We start from the raw sequence: 19,359 nt of genomic DNA on the forward strand, positions 1-19,359 counted from the left end.
CCTTCATTTCATGGAATGCAGTAGGTACTCCCACAGACTGTAGGATTTAGGATCTAGAAGGTCATGACTTCAAGTGTACTAAAATATCGAATAATGGCAGACTTTAACGAAACAGAAATCCTTCCAATACACATCTGAAACCCCCAAACTGTCAAATTACCTTATTCCCTTTCATCACATTCTTGCCTTCTTCCTGCTAAAAACTGCATTTCTTTTTACATACCTAGGAATTACTCATAGACTATTACACTTGGTGGGAATATAGACATCATGTGGTCCAGTGGTTCTCAACCTTTAGCATGCATCAGGATGACCAGACGGGCTTGTTAAAATGTATACTGGGGGCGGGTCATGCCCAGAGTTTCTGAAGTGGATCTGGTTGGGGGAGGGCATGAGGGAACTTAAGGACATGCATTTCTATTAAATGTTCCCAGGAGATGCTGATGCTACTGGCCCAGGAACTGTACTTTGAGAAGCACTGATCTGGTCCAAGCCCTGCCTTTTACAGTTTGAGGTAACTGAGAAGACAAAGTGGACTGTCCCCAAGCCAAATGGTGTAATTTACAGAAAGGGTTGCTCTTACCACACGATCCAGATGATCGGGTTTCCAAGTAATTTACAGCTAATCCTTTGCTAATCCTGTTTGAGGACCTCTGTGAATTTCTTTTCTGCCCCAGGGTTTGGTCCTGTAAAACTTTACCTTCTCATCCCCCCACAGTCCTCCCTGTTTTCTGTCACCAGAGGCCCATTATCTCCTGAGAAATGAGGAAAGACAGCAGCCACAAAGAGAAAAGGGAAAGGAGATAAAGCAAAAGTTGAGCACAAAACTCAAGGAAGAAATGGGATATAAAGAAGAATTAAAAAGATGGGTAGATGTGTAGAGACAGAGAGTAGATTGGGGGTTGTCTGGGCCTGGAGTAGGGGGAATACGGCAGGCAGAAGAATGGCTTTCAAAGATATTTGTGTCCCCAAATCCATGGATCCTGTGAATATGCTAAGTGGCAAGGGGGAACTAAGGCAGCTAATCAGGAGCCTTTAAAATAAAGAGATTATCTTGGGTGATTTAGGTGGGTGTAATGTCATCACAAGGGTCCTTATACGGGGAGGAAGGAGACTGTCAGAATCAGGGATGTGGCCTGTGGGAAAGATGTAGCTGGCCATTGTTGGCTCTGAAGATGAAGGGGACCCTGAGTTAAAAGTACAGTAGCCCGGAGAAGAAGCTGGAAGGGGTAAAACAGATTCTCCCCCAGCAGCTCCAGAAAGGAACCCAGCCCGGCTGATACCCTGATTTTAGCCCAGGGAGACCCATGTTGGACTTTTGACCTCTAGAACTCCACAGTAATAGATTTATATTGTTTTTAGCCACTGAGTTTATGGTCATTTCTTACAGCAGTAGGAGGAAACTAACATAGGGAATGACTGCTGAAGGGTATGGAGTTCCTTTTTTTGGGGTGATGGAAATATTCTAAAATTAGATTATGGTGATGGTTGCACAATTCTATAAACACACTAAAAGTAACTGAACTGTATGCTTTAAATGGGTGAGCTTCAAGGTAGGTAAATGAGATCCCAATAAAGACGCTATGGTTTAAAAAAACATGGGTAGAAACAAAAGAGAGAAGCAGCTGGATGCTTGCTCTGCGCCCTGGGAGCTAGAGAGAAAAATCAGGCATTCAAGGGTCTCTGATGTTGGGGTCAACAGGGCAGAGCCAGGAGGTGAACGGAAATCTAGCCAGGTCTTTACACACGACAGAACATATAAGGATCTAGGCTCCAGCCAGCTTTTCCCTAGAAAAGCGTGTGTTCATTTTTTGCAATAGTTGGGTTCTGCTTCAAAGCACAAAAACATGATGGAGTGGAAGGGATCCCTGCCAACTCTTGATTTGAAAAGAACAAAATTCACCAAAGACAACAGCCCTAAAACACAAGAAAAGGAAGGAATATCTAGCCACAACTGAAATAAGTAATTGGAAGTGGAACACGAGAGCACAGAACTGCAAAGAAAACTACTGACATGTCTGGGAAATCCCAATGAAAAAGGAAGTGGGGGGGAGAGAAGAGAGTGGGTTTGCTTTGCACACTTTCACGTACTACAGTCAGATGGGTTGAGAGGGCCTGTGCTGCCATATTCATTTATTCTTAACACATGCCTCAACATCTGATTCTCCACAAATGTTCTTGAGTGGCAGCTATATTATTTTTCATCGTTCTTTTTCAGGTGAGAAAAATGATGGACTCTTGATGGAAAAAAAAAAAAAGCTATCAGTGGTCAGCCCATCATCATGTTTCTGTTAAGAAAACTTTGACGGATGTAGGAACCAGGCCCAAGACTAGTTTTTCTGCCTTTCTCCCATTGGTGCCTGCGGTGAAGTCTTTAAACCATCACATAGCTTGTTGAGTAACAGCTTTTAAAAGACAGAAAAATCACTGTATATGGGAAGTCCTGTGCTCTTTGTCAGGAGTGATGCTATCAGAATAAGGCCATAGAGGAAAGTTTTTATCTACTTCCTGATCCCATGCTCTCCCACTATCACCATCCACCTGGCCCATGGCCTTTCTGCATGACAGTCAAAATAATGACAACTGTATCAGAAAATGAATCACCAGAAGATTCTTAAGAAACGGTCAGCTTTGCTGACCCAGGAGGAGCTCCTTCCCATCAACAACACATGCTATCCATCTTTGGACCCAGTGGACTCTCTTAATCCTCAACCGAATGCTGTGTACTTCCTCAAGCAAACTGGTAATCCAGAGGTTTATCTAAGCAGCATGGCTGTCACTCATCCTGGCAGCATTCTCTAGCCTGTATCCTAGGTCAGGTCAGATGGGAAGAAAGCTCTTTGCTTCAATACTAAACTTTAAGTTCCCCATAAAGAAGCCTTCAGAGAAACACGACTTAACCATATGCCCTCGAGATCAATCTTTCTATCTTCCTTTCTTTTCTCCCTTCCTTCTCTCCCTCCTACCTTCCTCCTCCCCTCCTCTCTCCTCTCTCCCTTTCTTTTCCTTTCTTTTCCGCCCTTCCCTTCCCTTTCCTTTCCTTATCACCAGAGGGTGATAAGATTTTTCCATCTCTGGTATACCTCTGACTCGCTCTTGTCCTAACACCTATACCCTCTTCATTACATGGTGTGTGTCCTTTGAATCCTTCTGAATCATCTTCTGGAATGTATCTTTTGTTGTAAGACACCTCAAAAACTCCAAGAGTAGGTAAGTAATTAAAATTAAAGTTATTTAAATGAAATCACTCCATCTGGTCTTTATCTGTTTCCTATCCATTTGCAAAAAGCAAAGGGGGAAAAAAGAAACTACTTCTGAGCAGCAGATTAGAAACACAGAGGTCCTGCTCACAGCATCACTGCAATGTCTCAAAAGCAGGTCTAACACTACCTTCCCCTTTTCTCTGGAAATGGAGCATAGGGGGTGACGGTAGGGGCTTAGCTGGTCAGGAGGCACCTCCTCTCTGAGCTGGGGACATGTGTTCCCCAATCATGGTTTCAGAGGTTTCTTGCCCGGGGGGAACACTTTAGAGAGAGGGAGATGTTGTTTGTGAGAGCCCACAAATGTTTTGCTGCCTCCTTCTCTGGACCCACACCCCATGATTATGTCTCACCCCTTCCGTCCACCTAGGAGTGGCCATAGGGAAAGAAAATAGTCATTATTGGCCAAAGTCGATGCCAGACCACAAAACCATCTTCTCCATGGGGAAGAATGGGGAAGAGGCAGGAGACAGCACTGGGAGCTGGAACGGAGAGACACTGGATGTAGGTCAAGGTGTACCATGGGTGAGCAAGGCCCATCTCCTTCACATCATCAACAGCTCCTGGCAGTGTGCTTGGCTACACCAGTGGAGCCTGGATCCAGTTCTTGTCAACTGAGGACAAGGGACTGGATGAGGCTGAGGTCCTTCTAGCTTAACAGGCAAAGATGCTCAGGTTGAACAGTGCAGGCCTGAGAATTTCTACTTCACAGCAGGGCTCAGCCAAACTATGGCCAACAGGCCACCCCTGGCCTGCAGGGTCTGCAAGCTAAGAATGGTTTCACATTTTTTAAATAGTTGGAGAAATATTTAAAACTAGGGTAACATTTCATGACATGTGAGGATAATATAAAAATCCCCAATTCAGTGCCCATTACTTCAGTTTTGCTTCTGCACTGCCTCTGGCTGCTTTGGCACTCTTGTAGCATAGCTGAATAGTTGCTACAGACAAAATATGGCCCACCAAGCCTGAAATATGCACGGGCCCTTTACAGAAAATGTCTGCCCACCTGGTCCAGAGAAGGAAGAGGGTTCTTTGGGATGTCCATGGTCCACATGGAGTGGACCTGCTGAAAATGATGCCTGTGTGACTGTGGAGGGCCAGCCATGGCTCTGTGAGGGAGGAGCTGCTGCTTCCCATGGGGGGGGCGTATGTATTCTCACACCCCTTGGCTACTGGGAGACTGCACTTCCGAATGCCCGTCCATCTACGGGAGGAGTAGGGTCCAGGCGGAGTCAGCATGGAGAGCCCCAGGAGGAAGAGGATTCAGCAAGTGCCTGGGACTGTCCGGCCCACAAGGTGAATAGGATGGAGAACTGAAAGGGGTCCTTTGGGGCCATCAGGGTGGGGACGTTGGCCAGAGGCCTTCTTGGGGAAAGGAAGTGTTTATCATGAAGTTTTCCTTCCAAGAGCTGAGAAGGAGAGGGATCTACACAACAGAGTAGCAGACAGGGAAGGGATTAATTTTGTATGCTTACAGAAAACACATACACACAAAGAGCCTGGCTCTTGAGCTGCCCTTCAGGAGAAGACCTATCCCCACAGGCCCTTCCATTGCTGCCAGTGACAGAGATGGTCTCCCAGGTTGGGTACCTGAAGGGTGATGTTGAGGGGCTGGAAATGACACTCCAGGTCATCTAGCTGAATGAAGTTAGATGCGTCCACAGACTCGCCGTACACAAAAGAGGTTGGAGACATGATTCTGAAAGAGGAAAGCATTTAATCCATTAACCTAAACCTCGGTCAGGCAACCCATGGTCACTGCTGTCCTGAGAACCAAACATCTGTCTCTATTTAATCCAGAACCATGTTCCCTCCACCGTCTTCACCAAACCCTTCCCTTCTGGAATTGTTACTTCTCTGTCCTATACATGGACATAGCTAGAGCTATGTTTTCTAAACAGAAGTTTCCAAGAATGTCTTCTCATCTTAGGTCAAAACAATAAGCCACATATACAAGTATGTACTGGGATTACATTTCTAAAATGAGAAGGAAGACAATGGTAGCTTCGACTTCAGGTTTTTTGGTTTTTTTTTTTACTGGATGACAGAATTATACATGTTGTGTTTTATCATTTGAAAAAGATTTTGTGGACCGAGGGAGATCATGGCAAGTTTTTAAGAAATAAATATAAATGAATTATATATTTAGCATCCTAAGACCTACACTGTGATAAATTCATTAAAAAACATTTAAGTTTGTCAGACTACTAAAACCACTAGAAATTCAGTATTAAAAGTTGGGTCTGTTCAATGACAGCATTTTCCTTCACATTTCAAACAGTGGCTGCTTAAGATGTGATTAAGAACTTAAGCTCAGTGTACAGCGACGCTTTCAACACTGTCTATACGATCAAGCCCGAGATGAGACCAAGCTTGGACTCACTGAAATTCCCAAGAATGGATTCTAGATGAGATTCCAGAAGCTGTTCCCTTGCCCAGATACAGTCACGTAAGATTTTCGGTACCAAGTCTGAATGGACAGCAATTCATCTACTTTAAACTTAAATGCATTATTTTAGAAACGCAGTCAGTTCCCAGTTGTTATCAAATGGCAAGAATGGTTCATTTAAACCAGGCTTATTTTATGTCCTGGAAAGATCAGAGGTTGACTCGTGTGTTTAAGGGATAGCTTCTGTTGGCGCCTGTTAATGCCTTGACAATGAGGCCACCTAGGGCCTGACAACAGGATCAAGTGTGTTCTCTCCCCGCCCCCCCACCCACCCAGGACAGGGCTTGGTTCAGGCCACATTCTCACTGTGCCTCTGATGAGACAAGTAAATAAACCACATGGCTAAAAATAGAGCCATGAACAGAGGCAAATCTATGCTAATTTGCAAATATAATCACTGATGCCTCCTGTCTGAAGAACATGAGGGAAAACGCTCAGAGCGCAGGAATGCCCAGAGGCTTACTCTGGGGCCTAGCAGCTTGGGAGCTACTGCAGAACGGCTCCTTCTGTGGCGTATTAACGCTTCTGCCTCTAGCCAAGGCCAAGACCCAGAAGCACTTGAAGAGTGAAAAATGAGAAACATTGAACCCCCCAGAAAGTTCAGCTTGCATTTGGGGCAGGGGTTCAGCGGGTCCTCATTTGATCTAAACTAATTGTGCAAATCCTTTTTCCACTATCAAAGAGGTATGTGCTCTGTTTTCTGAAACCAGAAACAGGAACTGAGTTCTCATTTTTCCAGGCCTGGGCTCGGGCTGAAAACCGCCCAGGCTGTGTCGGGTCCCTGCAGCCCCGCAGCCCCGCCTTCCGATGCCGGGGGCGCTGAGCGGCTGTGGACTTCACCGGGAACATGCAGTGTCCCCCCGTGATTGTTCCCTGCCCACCGCCACTGGCTCTGCAGAAGGGGTTAACAGGAAGGTGCAAGGCCAGCGCTGGCTGCATCTCTAATCAGAATGGCAAGCCTTTCTGCAAGGCCACCAGGGCGTTGGGACACATCTGGCTGTAAGCTCTGGCCCAACAGCAATTGGCTGAGATTTGAATCCCAGGAATCCTGGCCCTCTGGAAGAGTGGGTGCTGGAGAAATAGCCACATAAAGGTGTACAGGGTGCTCAAAGACATTCTGGGGCTTAGCCTTGTCATCAAACCTCTCCTGTCACCCAGCAGGTATGTGGGTAGCTGGGAAAGAGGGGAAAACAAGGTGGGAGGAGGGCATGAGCCATAGCTAAAACTTTGTCTGCATTTCAAGGCTGGGAAGAAGGGGAACGGGCAGGCCACAGACCCCTGGCTACCCGTGCACACACAAGAAAAACACAGCATTCCCCCACCCCCCAATTCCCCCCGGGGTGTTTTGGCGACCCAGGACCGGCTGCTCACCCAGTGATGGACGAGTCCACTTCGTGCATCAGAGGCACCGTCAGCGTAAGGGTGTTGTCATGCAGGGACTCGGAACGTTCCATGTTGCCACTGCGTGGGAAGAGAGGGCTGAGTGCTGGTCGGTGCTCGCTCCCCGGGAGCAGGCTTCGTTGTTCTGGGTTAGACCTCGATCTGTCACTCTCCAAAGGCTGGCTGTGCACCTGATGTCCCTTCGGGTCTGTTTCTGGTCCCCGTGCAGAGGCACAGTGGGCCTGTCATCTCAACTGTGATCCCTCCCCAAAGATCTGAGTACAAGTGGTGTGCTGGGGAGGTGACCCCAGGAGACACCAGCAGGGAGTGGAGAAGAGACAGGGAAGGGAATGAAGGCAGAAAAGGCAGGTAATCCAGGAGGTCAGTGCTGTGGACAACTAGGTTTGGACTGGCTGGGGACATCTGGGAGACAGTGTGGAATACACACCGAGGTCTTCCCACGGGAGGTGGAGCTTTATCCATGACTCCTGAGATCTGCTGCAGGGGTGGGGTGGGGGGCAGGGAACAGGAATTTGCTGGCACCTGTGCTATGCACCCGAGTGAGTGGGCTGCGGCCCGAGAAAGCCTCGGCAGAGTGGTACTGGGAGCCAGAAGCTGTCCGGTGGGTGCAGGGAAAGGCGAGCGCTGAATGGTTATGGCTGGGCACCGACAGCACGTGCCACTTCTAGAAGTGCTTGTTCCATGAAGAACGGACCAGCAAGGTTAGGGCACAGCAGCTGGGAAGGGGTTTGCTGGACTTGAGCCTCCATTTCCCACGTAGAGGCATGACCCGCCCTCCTTGGACAGCCAGCGAAGCCTGGGAGAGGAGCCCTGGCCAGTCCCGTCATGATAAAGACCACGGGAGCTCCCCTATAGACTTCTGGCTGCAGCACATCCATCCACGACAGGCATCCCCCTTGGAGTGAGAAAGCAGGGAATGGGGACTGTTGTGGTCTCTCTGGAAAGGACAGTGCAAGGAAGCTGACACTGTTGGGCGGCTGCTTTGTGTCAGACATACTGCACAGCATGATCTCACCGGGTCCTCCAAGGAACCCTAGAAGGGTGGGGGACTGCCTGCCTCTGACAGGTAAGGAGCAGCTCAGAGAGATTAGGGAACTTGCCCAAGGATCCACAGCAAACCAGGTCAGCCAGACTCTCAAACTAGGGCTCTGACAGCCTATTTGGAAGGTTGTGGGTAGGAAGTGGGGGAGGGGAGAGGAAGAAGAGGAGTAGAGGGAGGAGAGAAGACCTAGCTTCCTTTTACTATTTTGTTATGTTTCCAAGATGATTGTGATTATTATTCTGTGGAAGTAACACCTTGGAAACAGGCAGGGCCGTTGGGTACAAGCTGCCAGGGCCAGCACTTCTAGCTGGTTCTACCACATGGCACGTATGTGGGATCCCAGCTGGAAGCCAAATGCATCCTCCAGGGGTGGACTGTAGGGACCCCAAGACCCGCTGAGGTTTGGGCACAGTTCATTGGCCCACTCCCCCCGCCACATTCCCTGACCCCTTGCAGAGTTCCTGCCTGCTCCCCGCCCTCCCCCACGGCCGCCACTGTCTTCCTCTCCCACCAGCAAGTGCTAAATGCAACGATACTTAAAGTGAAGCTCACATCCCCTCTTCTTCTTTCTCCTGTTGTTCTGAAACAATGGTGCTCTGCGACTCTCACCCCTGACTCCTCTGTCTTCTGCTAATGGGGTGACATCCATCACTCAGAGGGCAGTGTGCAGAAGCAGCAGGGTCAGGTGCCCACCTGGCCTGATTCCCTTGCCCTTCCTTTCCCAGGGGGCTAATAACAGCCTTAGAATCACTGCCAGAGGCAGATCAGAGGTGACGTGGAATGGATGGGACCGGGACCGGGAACGCCCTGGCCTGCCCCCCAAACTCCCCCAACCCCGCATCCTGCCAGTAATGGGATCCTGATGGACGCGCCACCCCTTGCCCTGCCATTTGTCCAGCCACCTGTGGCTGCTGGCAGCTCAGGCCCGAAAGTCTCATCTGTCATCGGGGAACTGCTCCAGACCGACTGGAGCTGAAAAGTTGAGATACAGAGGCCAAACATCAAAAGGCTTGCAGCCACTCCACGAGCTCGTGACTTGGGATGCGTTCCCATGGCCTGCAAAGCCAGGCTGCTGAGAGAGCTCTGGAGGACTGTTTAGGCTCAACTTTACGTCCTCCTAAATCCGCAAGTCGGCAGGAGAGCTTCAAAGGGTGGTGACGGGGAGGACAGAACGATTGATATTTTAACGGTGGCTTTCAAGATAAGGGGCTTTAAGGATCTTTCTGCGGGAGCAAGGAGTCAAGTGCTGGAACCCGCCCTCTGGGGTGGTAAGACTGTTTTCACCAACATCTGGGAAGAAATAAGTGCCTGCAATATTCTGCAGCATGTTTAACATATAATACAGCTTCAATGTTAGAAGATTCTGCTGATTATTTCAGCTGCCAATATTAGGCATGCCCTGAGGCAATGGAGCACTCACTCTTCGTGCACATGAGGGGATGTTCTTGATTTTAGGAAGCGATTAGCGTTTTCTTAGTGCCCAGCATTGCATCTGATAAATTGCACATGCTTCGTAGAAGTCTGCTGAGTGGAAACGTGGCCCGTATAGAGCCAGGGGCTCCAGATGGTGTCTCAGCCTTGGATGCTTATTAGAATCACCTGATGAGATGATTTCACAGTCCCAATGCCGAAGTCTCAGCCCAGACGGATAGATCTGAGCCTCTGAGGGACGGACCAGGGATCGGTGGTGTTTAAAGCCCCCCCGCCCCGACTCCCATGGGCACCACTGGCATCTAAGGATGGGTGATTCTAACAGATAGTGCTCGCACTGTGATGGTGTCGGCCCCCTCTTCTCTGGCACCACTGATTAGCCCTGGGTGGGGTTGGGAGGCAGGCGGAGTTTCCGCTCTTTGACGAGGAAGTCCCTTTCATGTCATTTATTTCCTGCCCCGGTGTTCCTTCCCAGGAATATGCAGGTGGAGAGGAACCACTAATGGATTTGTCCAACCACCAGGAGTTTTCAGTGGGTTGGCCACAGGCCTCCCTTTCTGAAATTCTATAAGCTCTGTGGGCAAACTGTTGCATGCCCCAGTTCCCTCTTCAAAGACTTTCTGCCTCTGGAACCTAGCGCAGACTCTGAGGCCACGTGGGCTTTCTGCGGCCCAGCCCAATCTCCTCTGTTGGCGCATCTCCCGATGCCCTGTCTGCTCCCCGCAGAGATGGCTCACGAGTGCCTAGCTCCCCACAGTGCCCAGCACCCATCTGGCTGTCACATACTCGGCACTGTGCCTCTGTGTCTTCAGCCTGAAAACAGACCCCTCTGTTTAGATGCCGTCTCCCCAGGGAGGCCCTTCTGGATTCTGGCAATGGGAACCAAGTCCACCTTCCCTACGCTTTGTACGTAATTTCTATTAGATCACAGTCACATTTTTCATGTGCACGTGAATTATGGGATCATGAAACAGGCTGAATAAGAAATAACCAAGCCTCAACGGTTTCAAAGCTTGCAAGCCCAGCCGAATGCGATCTGTGATGAAATGCTAGCACTCCACAGCAGGCCGCCCTTGCCCCGCTAGAAGGCCGTGCAGGATTTCTGGGCTTGCTGGGCTGTACTTGAAGTCACGGCTGTCGTTACTTACCCCGACTTTTTACACATGCTTAGTGCATGTTCAGAAGTCCAGCCAGGGCTGAACTAAAGGCCACAAAGCCATCACCTCTGGAGTGGAAGTTGGATGCAACCACACAGGGTAAAGAAGGCCAACGCACACTGTGATGTGCTGTGCTCTTATTTTTAGGAGACAGAACATTCTCCAAAATATTTGTGATAATGCTAAAAAAAAAAAAAAAAAAAAAAGGAAAGAAAGAGAAATACAGAAAACAACACTGAAGCCAAAATAGGGGATTGTGGTTGTGGACTGAGGGGCTCTGGTAATGTATGCTTCCAGCATCACAGTCATTCCCAAGGGAAAGGGAATCTTGATTCCGTGAGCTTTAAATAACGTCGAGACTGAGGAAGGCCTCAAATGAAAACAAAATTAAAAAGCAGTGGGAGAAGAAACCAGAGTTGCTTTGTGTCTGCCTCCCACAGATGCGGCTGCTGGCCACTGTCCCCTGTGGATTTGTTGGGGACTGACCTGAGCATCCCTGACCTCTAGCAGAGAGGGGGTACCTGAGGGCAAAGCCGTTAGTGAGGGGCCAGAACGGACCGCAGAAAATGGAAAGATGCAGGGCTTGGGAAGAATCTCAGTCCAAGACTGGAGAATTGGTGTTTTTGTGAAAATTCAAGCATCACTCTCAGGCGGTGAGTATCAAGTATGTTCGTTCAGGTCCACATTCTGGCTGAGGTGTCAGGGAGGCCAGATCCAGAGGAAAGCACCAGAGCAGGATTTACTATGGCTTGGGGCAAAAATCTGAGGTGTCGTTATCAAGGGTGTAATGGAGTCGAGAAAGGAGGATTTCTGGAGAAGCAGCTTTGAGAGCGAGAAGTGCTGGGGGTGGTGCATGGGGGAGCGTGTCTGCCCTTTAAGGCGCACTTCAGGGCACCTTGCTCAGCAAGGGGGAACGGGGGCTGCCCAGGGAATGTAGGGGAAGGCTGCTAGGTTCCTCTCTCCTGGCACAGTGGGAGAAAAGGGGCCATGCAAGAATCTGGCATTTCCAGAGACCGCCACGGCAGAGGCTACCGGGTGGGACCTACATGCAAAAGCCAGGGTGAAGGTCACCTTTGGTCCTGTCCCTGAGGGCACGGTCTCAGCAGCAGAAGCTGAAGGGGTGTCTGGCTGGCGAGAGGCTGAGGTTGGAGGGCAGACTGAGGGACTGACAGGTGAGAGAAACCCCAGCTGAGGGCTGGCTGTGCAAAGGCGAGAATCAGCTTGGAATACCCACATGGCCCGGGGAGTGCTCCTACCTGTTAAGGAGTGAGCCCCGTTTCTATTTCGCTCACACCTCCCACACGCCCTGCTGTGAGCCTGGGGGGGCTCCGGACTCTCCAGGGGAAGAGGGGGGCAGCAGAGCACCACTGGAGGAAAGCAAGACTGTTCCTGAGAGCGAAGCAGGCTTCCCTTCTGCAGCTTGCTCTCTCTGAGGGGAGAAAGCCTTCACCATCCCCTCCCTCTCAGGAAGACAGGGAAAAGACTGACCCCACCAAGTGGGCTTAAAGAGAACACAGGGCACAAAGAAGATTCTTTATGATTGCCGGATGAATCTGCATGCTCCTGGCTCCCACTAAGGTTCTATCTTCATTGGCTCATTTTCTATCCCCCTACCCCCAGCACACTCGCTCCCCAACAGCAGGGACTTTGCCAACGTCTGACACAGTTCCTGGCTTGTGGGAAGGGCTCAGGCGTTTGCAGACTGAAGGAGAGAAGCATGCCTGCCCTGGGTTAGGTTGTCTCTCCTCCCCTGTAGGAAGCTGGGTGTCTGCCTCCATCTCTAGACTGAAGCCTTCTTGAGATGGTTTGGGATGCCAGACTCACTCTCATCCATCCACGATCCCTCTCAGCCCTGGCCTTGTCCTTTCCCCATGGTTCCCACCTGCTGATCATGCAGGGGGGTGGGCAGAATGCTCTAAGGTATGACTCCCTGCTCCATCTGGGGGCCAGACACAGATGAGCCGGTGCCCCTCCTATTCTACACAGCTCATCGCACCGATGGGCTGGCCCCAATGCAGCTCATCTGGAGAGTCTGGGAAATGGTGTTCTTTCTAATTTGTAACGTGGGATGAGGAGCTCCTTCTCAGCTCCTGAGGGCATTCTCCTCAAAGGAAGGCTGGGGTCGAGAACCCTCATTTCAAGGGTGACCATGCAGGTGGTGGTCACCCTTGAAATGAGGGTGACCATAAAGCTTTAGCTCCATAAAGCTGAGCCTGTGGCTTCACTCTGTACCCCAGATCCTGAGGGTCTTTAGGTCTGAACCTTGTTTCAACCTCGTGACTCCACTGAGCACCCCTGCCTGGTTGACTTTCGGTGCCTGATTCCACTGCTTGCCCACCCAGGGTCTGGCCTTCTGGGTTCCCGGCCTCTATTCTAGCCATGCAGCTCCTCGTTTTGTTTTCTCAACATTTCTGGTGGACTTTGCCTGACCTTGGCCTTCAGGGTGTTTGGTTCAGATCTCCAGGCCACCTCTGGGATGGACTTAGGATTGCTGGCAAGAAATTTCCTTTGGAGGTTACGGTAACTACAGAGAAGACACGATAACGGAATGCAATGCATGATCCTTGACTGGATTCTGGGCTCGTGACAAAGGGGTAGAAAAGTCATTGGGATGATTGGCACAATTGGAACATGGACTATAGAGGAGATAATAGTGTTGTGCCAGTGTCATATCTCCAGCATTTGCTAACTATACTGGTTGTTGAAGAAAACAGTCTCGTTTGTAGGAAATGCACACAGGGGTCCTTATGGGAAGGACGCATGATTTCTGCAACTTTCAGATGGTTGAGACATAAAAACTATCCGTAGAGAATGATAAGTAAATGGATCCAAGTGCCAGCATGGGCTGCAGGAGAGTTCCTTGACTTATGCTTTGCAACAGTTCTGGTAAGTTTAAAATCCTCTCCAGATAAAAATCCAGATTACAAAAGTAGCCTTGGGTATCCAACCTACACCCTGATCAAAGTTTGTATTTTCCTCTTCACCCACCTACCTACCTCTCCTTCCAACCCGATGTCAGCCAAGTACTACCCAAATGGTGCTTCAAGGTACACATGGATTCTGGCTTGTAGAGACAGCTGACAGCCCCCAAAGCCCCATCATGGCTCGAGGCCACACTGGAGACAGAGGGGCAGGAGCACACTCCTGAGGGCAGAAGTCACCTTGCATGGTGCCCTGCCCCGACTCTCTGTCTCTGCCCACAAGGCTTCCAGGATAAGCCCTCTCTGGAGGAGCATGTCTTGGGGCCTCTAACAACAAGCTTGCCCCCACTCCCCCTGCCTGCTGTGCCCCCTCCCTGCATCCTGGAATGCAACCCACAGAGGAAGTTTGTGAACTACCCAACCACGTGAACTTGGATCAGAAACCTCACCTCCCCTGGGCTGTCTCTCCTTGGCTGTAAAAGTCATTGCCTCTGACCACATGATCCCCATCCCTCCCAGCTCCATCCTACCTGCTGGCTGCATCAGCAGAACGGGACAGACACCAGCCCTGAGAGCTCCGACCCCAGCCAGCACTCTGGGGCTCTATCGCTCCACTGTTTCTTCCTCCTCAGAATCCTGACCATCATCAAAGCGTGACCAGGGAACGTCCTTTCCTGTTCTCATAAATCTTTATCTTCAGAAAAAAAAAAAAAAAGTGAAGCTCCCCCTTACCTCTGAGCAGTAATGATGAAGCTAAGAACTTCCTCTTCCCCAGACAGGTGGCTTGTGTCAAAGATCACGCTGAATTCGTACTAGGGGAAAAGAAAGTGACATCTGGCCTCAGCGAGCATTCCCAACGGAAACACCACAGTCTCTGTAGTTTATGACCTCTGGAGCTCATTTGCATGGCAAGCTGTATTTTTTTACGTGTATCTTTCTGGCTGACAGGCCAGAGGTACAACTGTAGTAATAAAACCAAGCCTGGAGTGTGCTCTGGTGAGAGGCACATGGTCTTTTTTAGCAACTGAGGTCTTCTAGGAAGTGATATGTTCGTCTCCTAGACCAGGCCTTTTTAATTTATTCATTTATTTATTTATTTTATTTATTTATTTTTTATTAACCCAGCCTTTCTAAGTTTCATTCCCACACCATATTCCCAATGTTTGCCACACCTGCGTACCATATCACCCGTATCACTTATTGTGTACTTTCATTACCGCTCTTTTTGTTTAAAGACTACTTTATTTTTTTAGTCTTATTTTATTTAAATTCAATTAATTAACATATAGTGTATTATTAGTTTCAGAGGTAGAGTTCAGTGATTTGTCAGTGGCACAGAACACCCAGTGCTTGCTACATCACGTGCCCTCCTTGCTGCCCATTACCCCATTACCCCATCCCTGCACCCACCTCCCCTCCACCAACCCTCAGTTTGTTTCTTATAGTTAAGAGTCCCTTATGGCTTGTCTCCCTCTCTGACTTTGTCTTATATTATTTTTCCTCTTTTTCTCTATGATTCTGTTTGTTTCTTAAATTCCACATGAGTGAAATCCTGTAATTGTCTTTCTCTGATCGACTTATTTCACTTAACACAATGCCCTCTACCTCCATCCACATTGCTGCAAATGGCAAGATTACTTTTTGATGGCTGCATAGTATTCCATTGTATATATATACATCTTCTTTATCCATTAACCTGTTGATGGGCATCTGGGCTCTTTCCATAGTTCGGCTATTGTGGACTTCAGTGCTATAAATACTGGGGTGCACATGCTGTGCCACTTCAGATCACTGTGCTTGTATCTTTCGGGTAAATACCCAGTAGTGCAATTGCTGGGTCGTAGAGTGGCTCTATTTTCAACTTTCTGAGGCACTTCCATGCTGTTTTCCAGAGTGGCTGCACTTTAGATGGAAAATTTCTACCATGATCACAGATGGGAATCAGGATCACTTACCAGTAAGAGAAGGTTGCCACAAAAATAAATGAAAACAAAGCACCGGGGCATTCTGTGGCCTGCTGAGGGCTCTGAGCCCAAGGGCTACTTTATTTTGGCAAGAGGGAGATTAGCAAGAGCTAGGGAGGTGTTACAGACAGGCTGACACTAGGGGAGACTTTCTCCTGCATGGGATCAGGGAAAAAGAGTATTGAACAGGTAATAACTGTTCCGCTGTTAGAGGCAATGTCCATGTTTGCAGTGTCCATGTTTGGTCTACAACCACCTCAGGTACTCCCTGTGGTGAGCATCCCATGGCTTGGGGAAGGCTGCCCTGAGCAAATGGTTTTCGCCATGCACTCACTGGGCATGTGTGGGGATGTGGGAGGGACCCCCAGGTAGGGGTTACAGATCCAGGTGCGGCCACAAACTGAGTATGTGATCTTGGCCAAGACACGCACTCTCTTCACCTTTCAATAAAAATTAGAAGATGGACAAAATGATTCTTGAGTTCCGTCAAGCTCCGAGAGTCTATAATCATTTAATGTCAAAGTATTTGGGTTCCTTAGTGACTAATGTTAGGCACTGGTCTACCTTTGCAACCCTGGGTTCAACTGTACTAAATGCTGCCTGAGAGTAATGAACACGGACCCATCAAATACAGCGGGCAGTGGACATCCCTCTAGAGACAGAAAGTTCTGTAGCAGGGGGTCTGTTCAGTTGCCAGTGTAGGTGGGGTCATGGAGACAGGATGGGAACCAGAGCTGGAGGACACAAAGGAAGGGAAAGTCAAGGGTCTTGTCCCATCATAGAGTCAGAACTGGCAGGAGATCTGAATTAAACACTCTAAAGACCCAGGTGAGGTGAGAAGCCAAAAACAGAGAAGGGGGGTCCTGGGAGAACGGAAGGCCAGAGACGGGGCAGGCTGGTCATGACAGACATGGACAGATGGCCACCAGAGTAAGCTGACGGTGCAGTCATGAGGCTTAACAGGCGGGCTGCAGCCTGACTGAGCCCCAGGGGCCGAGACACAGGGGAGGGCAAGCCAGGGGGCGGATAGGCGTGGTCCCCGGCCTTGCTGGGTCACTCGTTGGGCTCTCTCCAGGGACTCACCCCTAGGCCTCCGAACTCCAGCTTTCGTGTTGCTCCAGTCTGAGCCTCTGTATGTGGGAGGAAGGTAGTGGCATTACCGAGCTGGGAAAAAATCCAACCTTCCAACGTTCCTACTTCTGTCGGTTCCATGACTATTTTGAGAGTCAATGAATTTTGACAAAATTTAATGCTCCAGAATTCAACATGGCTTTGTTTTCCCTGTACTTGTTTTTATGACTACCCTCCCTTTATGGTAAGTGATCCTGGATCCGTACATCAAAGTGATAAAGTTTTCCTTTTAAAATAACCTTTAAGCTAAAACTAGCATGCCCTACCCTAGGTTTGATTTGGGATGTTGGCTGGATTTTACCAATGAAATGGCAACTGTTAACGTTTTTCAGTTAAGTCAATTTTCGGTTGCTGAAAAGATTTCATTTAAACACGTATAACAGAAGTGCCATGCAACGTTTCTACAGGCAATAATGTCCAGGGTTCAGGGACATTGCAGCGTTCCTAAAAGGTTTTGGAATCACAGATGTAAGAGCCATTGTCATTTGGAGCAGGCATCTTCAATGGGGCTGAGGGGTTTGAGTGATTTGCTACAAAATCAGCAAATCTTCTTTTTCCCTTGAACATTCTCACAACTGGCTTATAAAACAGCCACAAGGTACTGGGACCAAAATGCCTTGGAGATTAAAACAAGCTGATTCTGTGACATAGACAGGAGAGGAGGATTAAACTTTTTTTTTTTTTTTTTTTTTTTTTTTAGGGGGAAAAAGTTAGACAAAGGAATATGAAATTTCCTTCAAATAATAGCAAGAAAAATAGCTTTCATTTCAAAGGCAGACCTGATCTTTTAGATTCTCATTTTACTTCCAATAATCACATCTTCTATGTATCTTTGCATATCCTTATAATACTGGCACATACCAGAATGTTCCATGAATGTTTGAGTATGCTGGACCATATTATTATTTGAGCTTAGAAAATTTGGCTCCGTATAAATACCAAAGTGAGTCTAACTTCTTTTACTTGAGAAAAAGAAAAAGAAGTGCAATACCATTATTTATGTTTTAAGAATTTTAAGAGGTCTCTTCAGAAAATTTTGAGTGTCCAGGGGAGTGACAGTCAGACCTGTAGGTCACTAGCCCAGACCACATTTCTCCTATGTTGTCACACTCACAGTGGCATGGAATGTCCCAGAGAAAGATTTTTAGGAAGGCCAATCAGATGGTACTTGCTGATGTACCAAGGCCATGGTGTGTCTCTCACATTTGGGGTATGTCATGTAGATCAGAGAGGAAGAGCATGTGGGGAGGGCCCCTGTGGAGTAGAAGATCAAAACCCCAGCCCCACCCCTATAGGAGCTGGGCAGTGCCATGGCAGAGGCAGGGGTGGGGGTGGGGATGGGGGGGAATAAAGGAAGCCTGGGGGGTGGGGTACAGCTGACAGGACAGATGGCTGGTGGGAAGGGCTGGGGCCCTGCTGCGAAGTAAGAGCCTCGTCTCTTCCCCTTACCTTTGATTTTGACCTCATGAAAGGAAATCCCACGCTGCATTTGAGGAAGTCTGATTCAAGCAGCTCACAGGAAATGCCCATTTCCTCCTGAAAGAGAAAAAGCACCAATGGATGGGCTGGCGGTGTGGAGACCAATGCGTGTAAGTGGCCTCCATGAGGCAAACTGAGACTTGAGCAGATACGGTCCTTCTTTGGGGAGGTTCCCAGGCAACATCGCTGCTGGCTCTGGTGGGAGAGAAGCTTGTGACCAGGACAAGTCCTCAGTCCTTCTCTGGCAGCCCACCCTTCCCATGGGCTTGGTGGGAAGGCAGGCATCCAGAACATTCTTAACTAATGTTTTGGCTCTGAACCCTGATGCTCTCCTGGTGAACTGGACCAGGCTGCATGTGAGCCGGATACCTCCAAAGTTTTGGGTTAAAGACAACCACGCCGTCTTCCTGGACACTTTCTCCTAAGTCCACATTCTAATCCTGCCTTTCAAGACCTTGCTAGTTTAGGAAAGATAAACTCTAAGAAAATCACACCAAGGAAAATACAGGGATTTTTTCTGCAGCCTGGGGTGGTAAGGGCTGAGCTGGTATGCCTTGCCCAGGTACAGGGGCAAGGAGGGGTCTCCTAGCGTAGCCCACCAAGGTTGGACTCTATACACAGTGGCACAAGAAACCAGGATGGGGGTCATGGGGAACTGCTGTCTTCCTACTTGAACATATGGTCTACAACCAAGGTCAAAGGAGGCCAGAAGGCTCTTCTTAACCCACAGGTTCCAAGTTACTAGCCAATCAAGACTTCCAAGGGGAGACAGTATGTTGTGGATTTTGGAGGAGATGCCACAGACCTAGCACTTGCTGAGTCTAGAAGCCAGGATGCCAAAGTTCGATAAGGTGGTGTGCCTCCCCCAAGGTCATTCCTGGTGGACTCTAAAGTCTGTCTCCCTCCCCATTCTATGACTCTAATTTTCTAGAGGGAAAGAGCATCTACATTCTCTTCTTTTTCTATTCTGTTTCCAGTCTACAAACATCCTTTACCTGGCTTCATTCCTGTACCTCTTTTAAGCTGTTTCCACTAGCAGGAATACTCCTCCTCAGTCCTCCTTCCAAGGCTTACTTCATGCACCTTGGCCCCAAATCCTCATGGATGCCAAGTTCACACAC

At 48.9% G+C, this 19,359-nt stretch overlaps 1 protein-coding gene across 1 annotated transcript in view; it reads right to left on the reverse strand.

Moving 5' to 3' along the window:
- ITGA9 (integrin subunit alpha 9) overlaps positions 1-19,359 on the reverse strand; it is a 326,387-nt gene that overhangs the window by 58,122 nt on the left and 248,906 nt on the right. Inside the window, exons 19-22 of the mRNA XM_032861219.1 lie at positions 18,209-18,295; positions 14,397-14,476; positions 7,084-7,173; positions 4,854-4,962 (exon numbers count right to left, since the gene is read on the reverse strand). Of these exons, the coding sequence (XP_032717110.1) occupies positions 4,854-4,962; positions 7,084-7,173; positions 14,397-14,476; positions 18,209-18,295 (366 nt within the window). The remainder of the gene's footprint in view (positions 1-4,853; positions 4,963-7,083; positions 7,174-14,396; positions 14,477-18,208; positions 18,296-19,359) is intronic.

This window comes from Lontra canadensis, unplaced genomic scaffold, assembly GCF_010015895.1.
Source record: "Lontra canadensis isolate GAN:19392208 unplaced genomic scaffold, GSC_riverotter_1.0 scaffold20, whole genome shotgun sequence".
Taxonomy (NCBI): Eukaryota; Metazoa; Chordata; class Mammalia; order Carnivora; family Mustelidae; genus Lontra; species Lontra canadensis.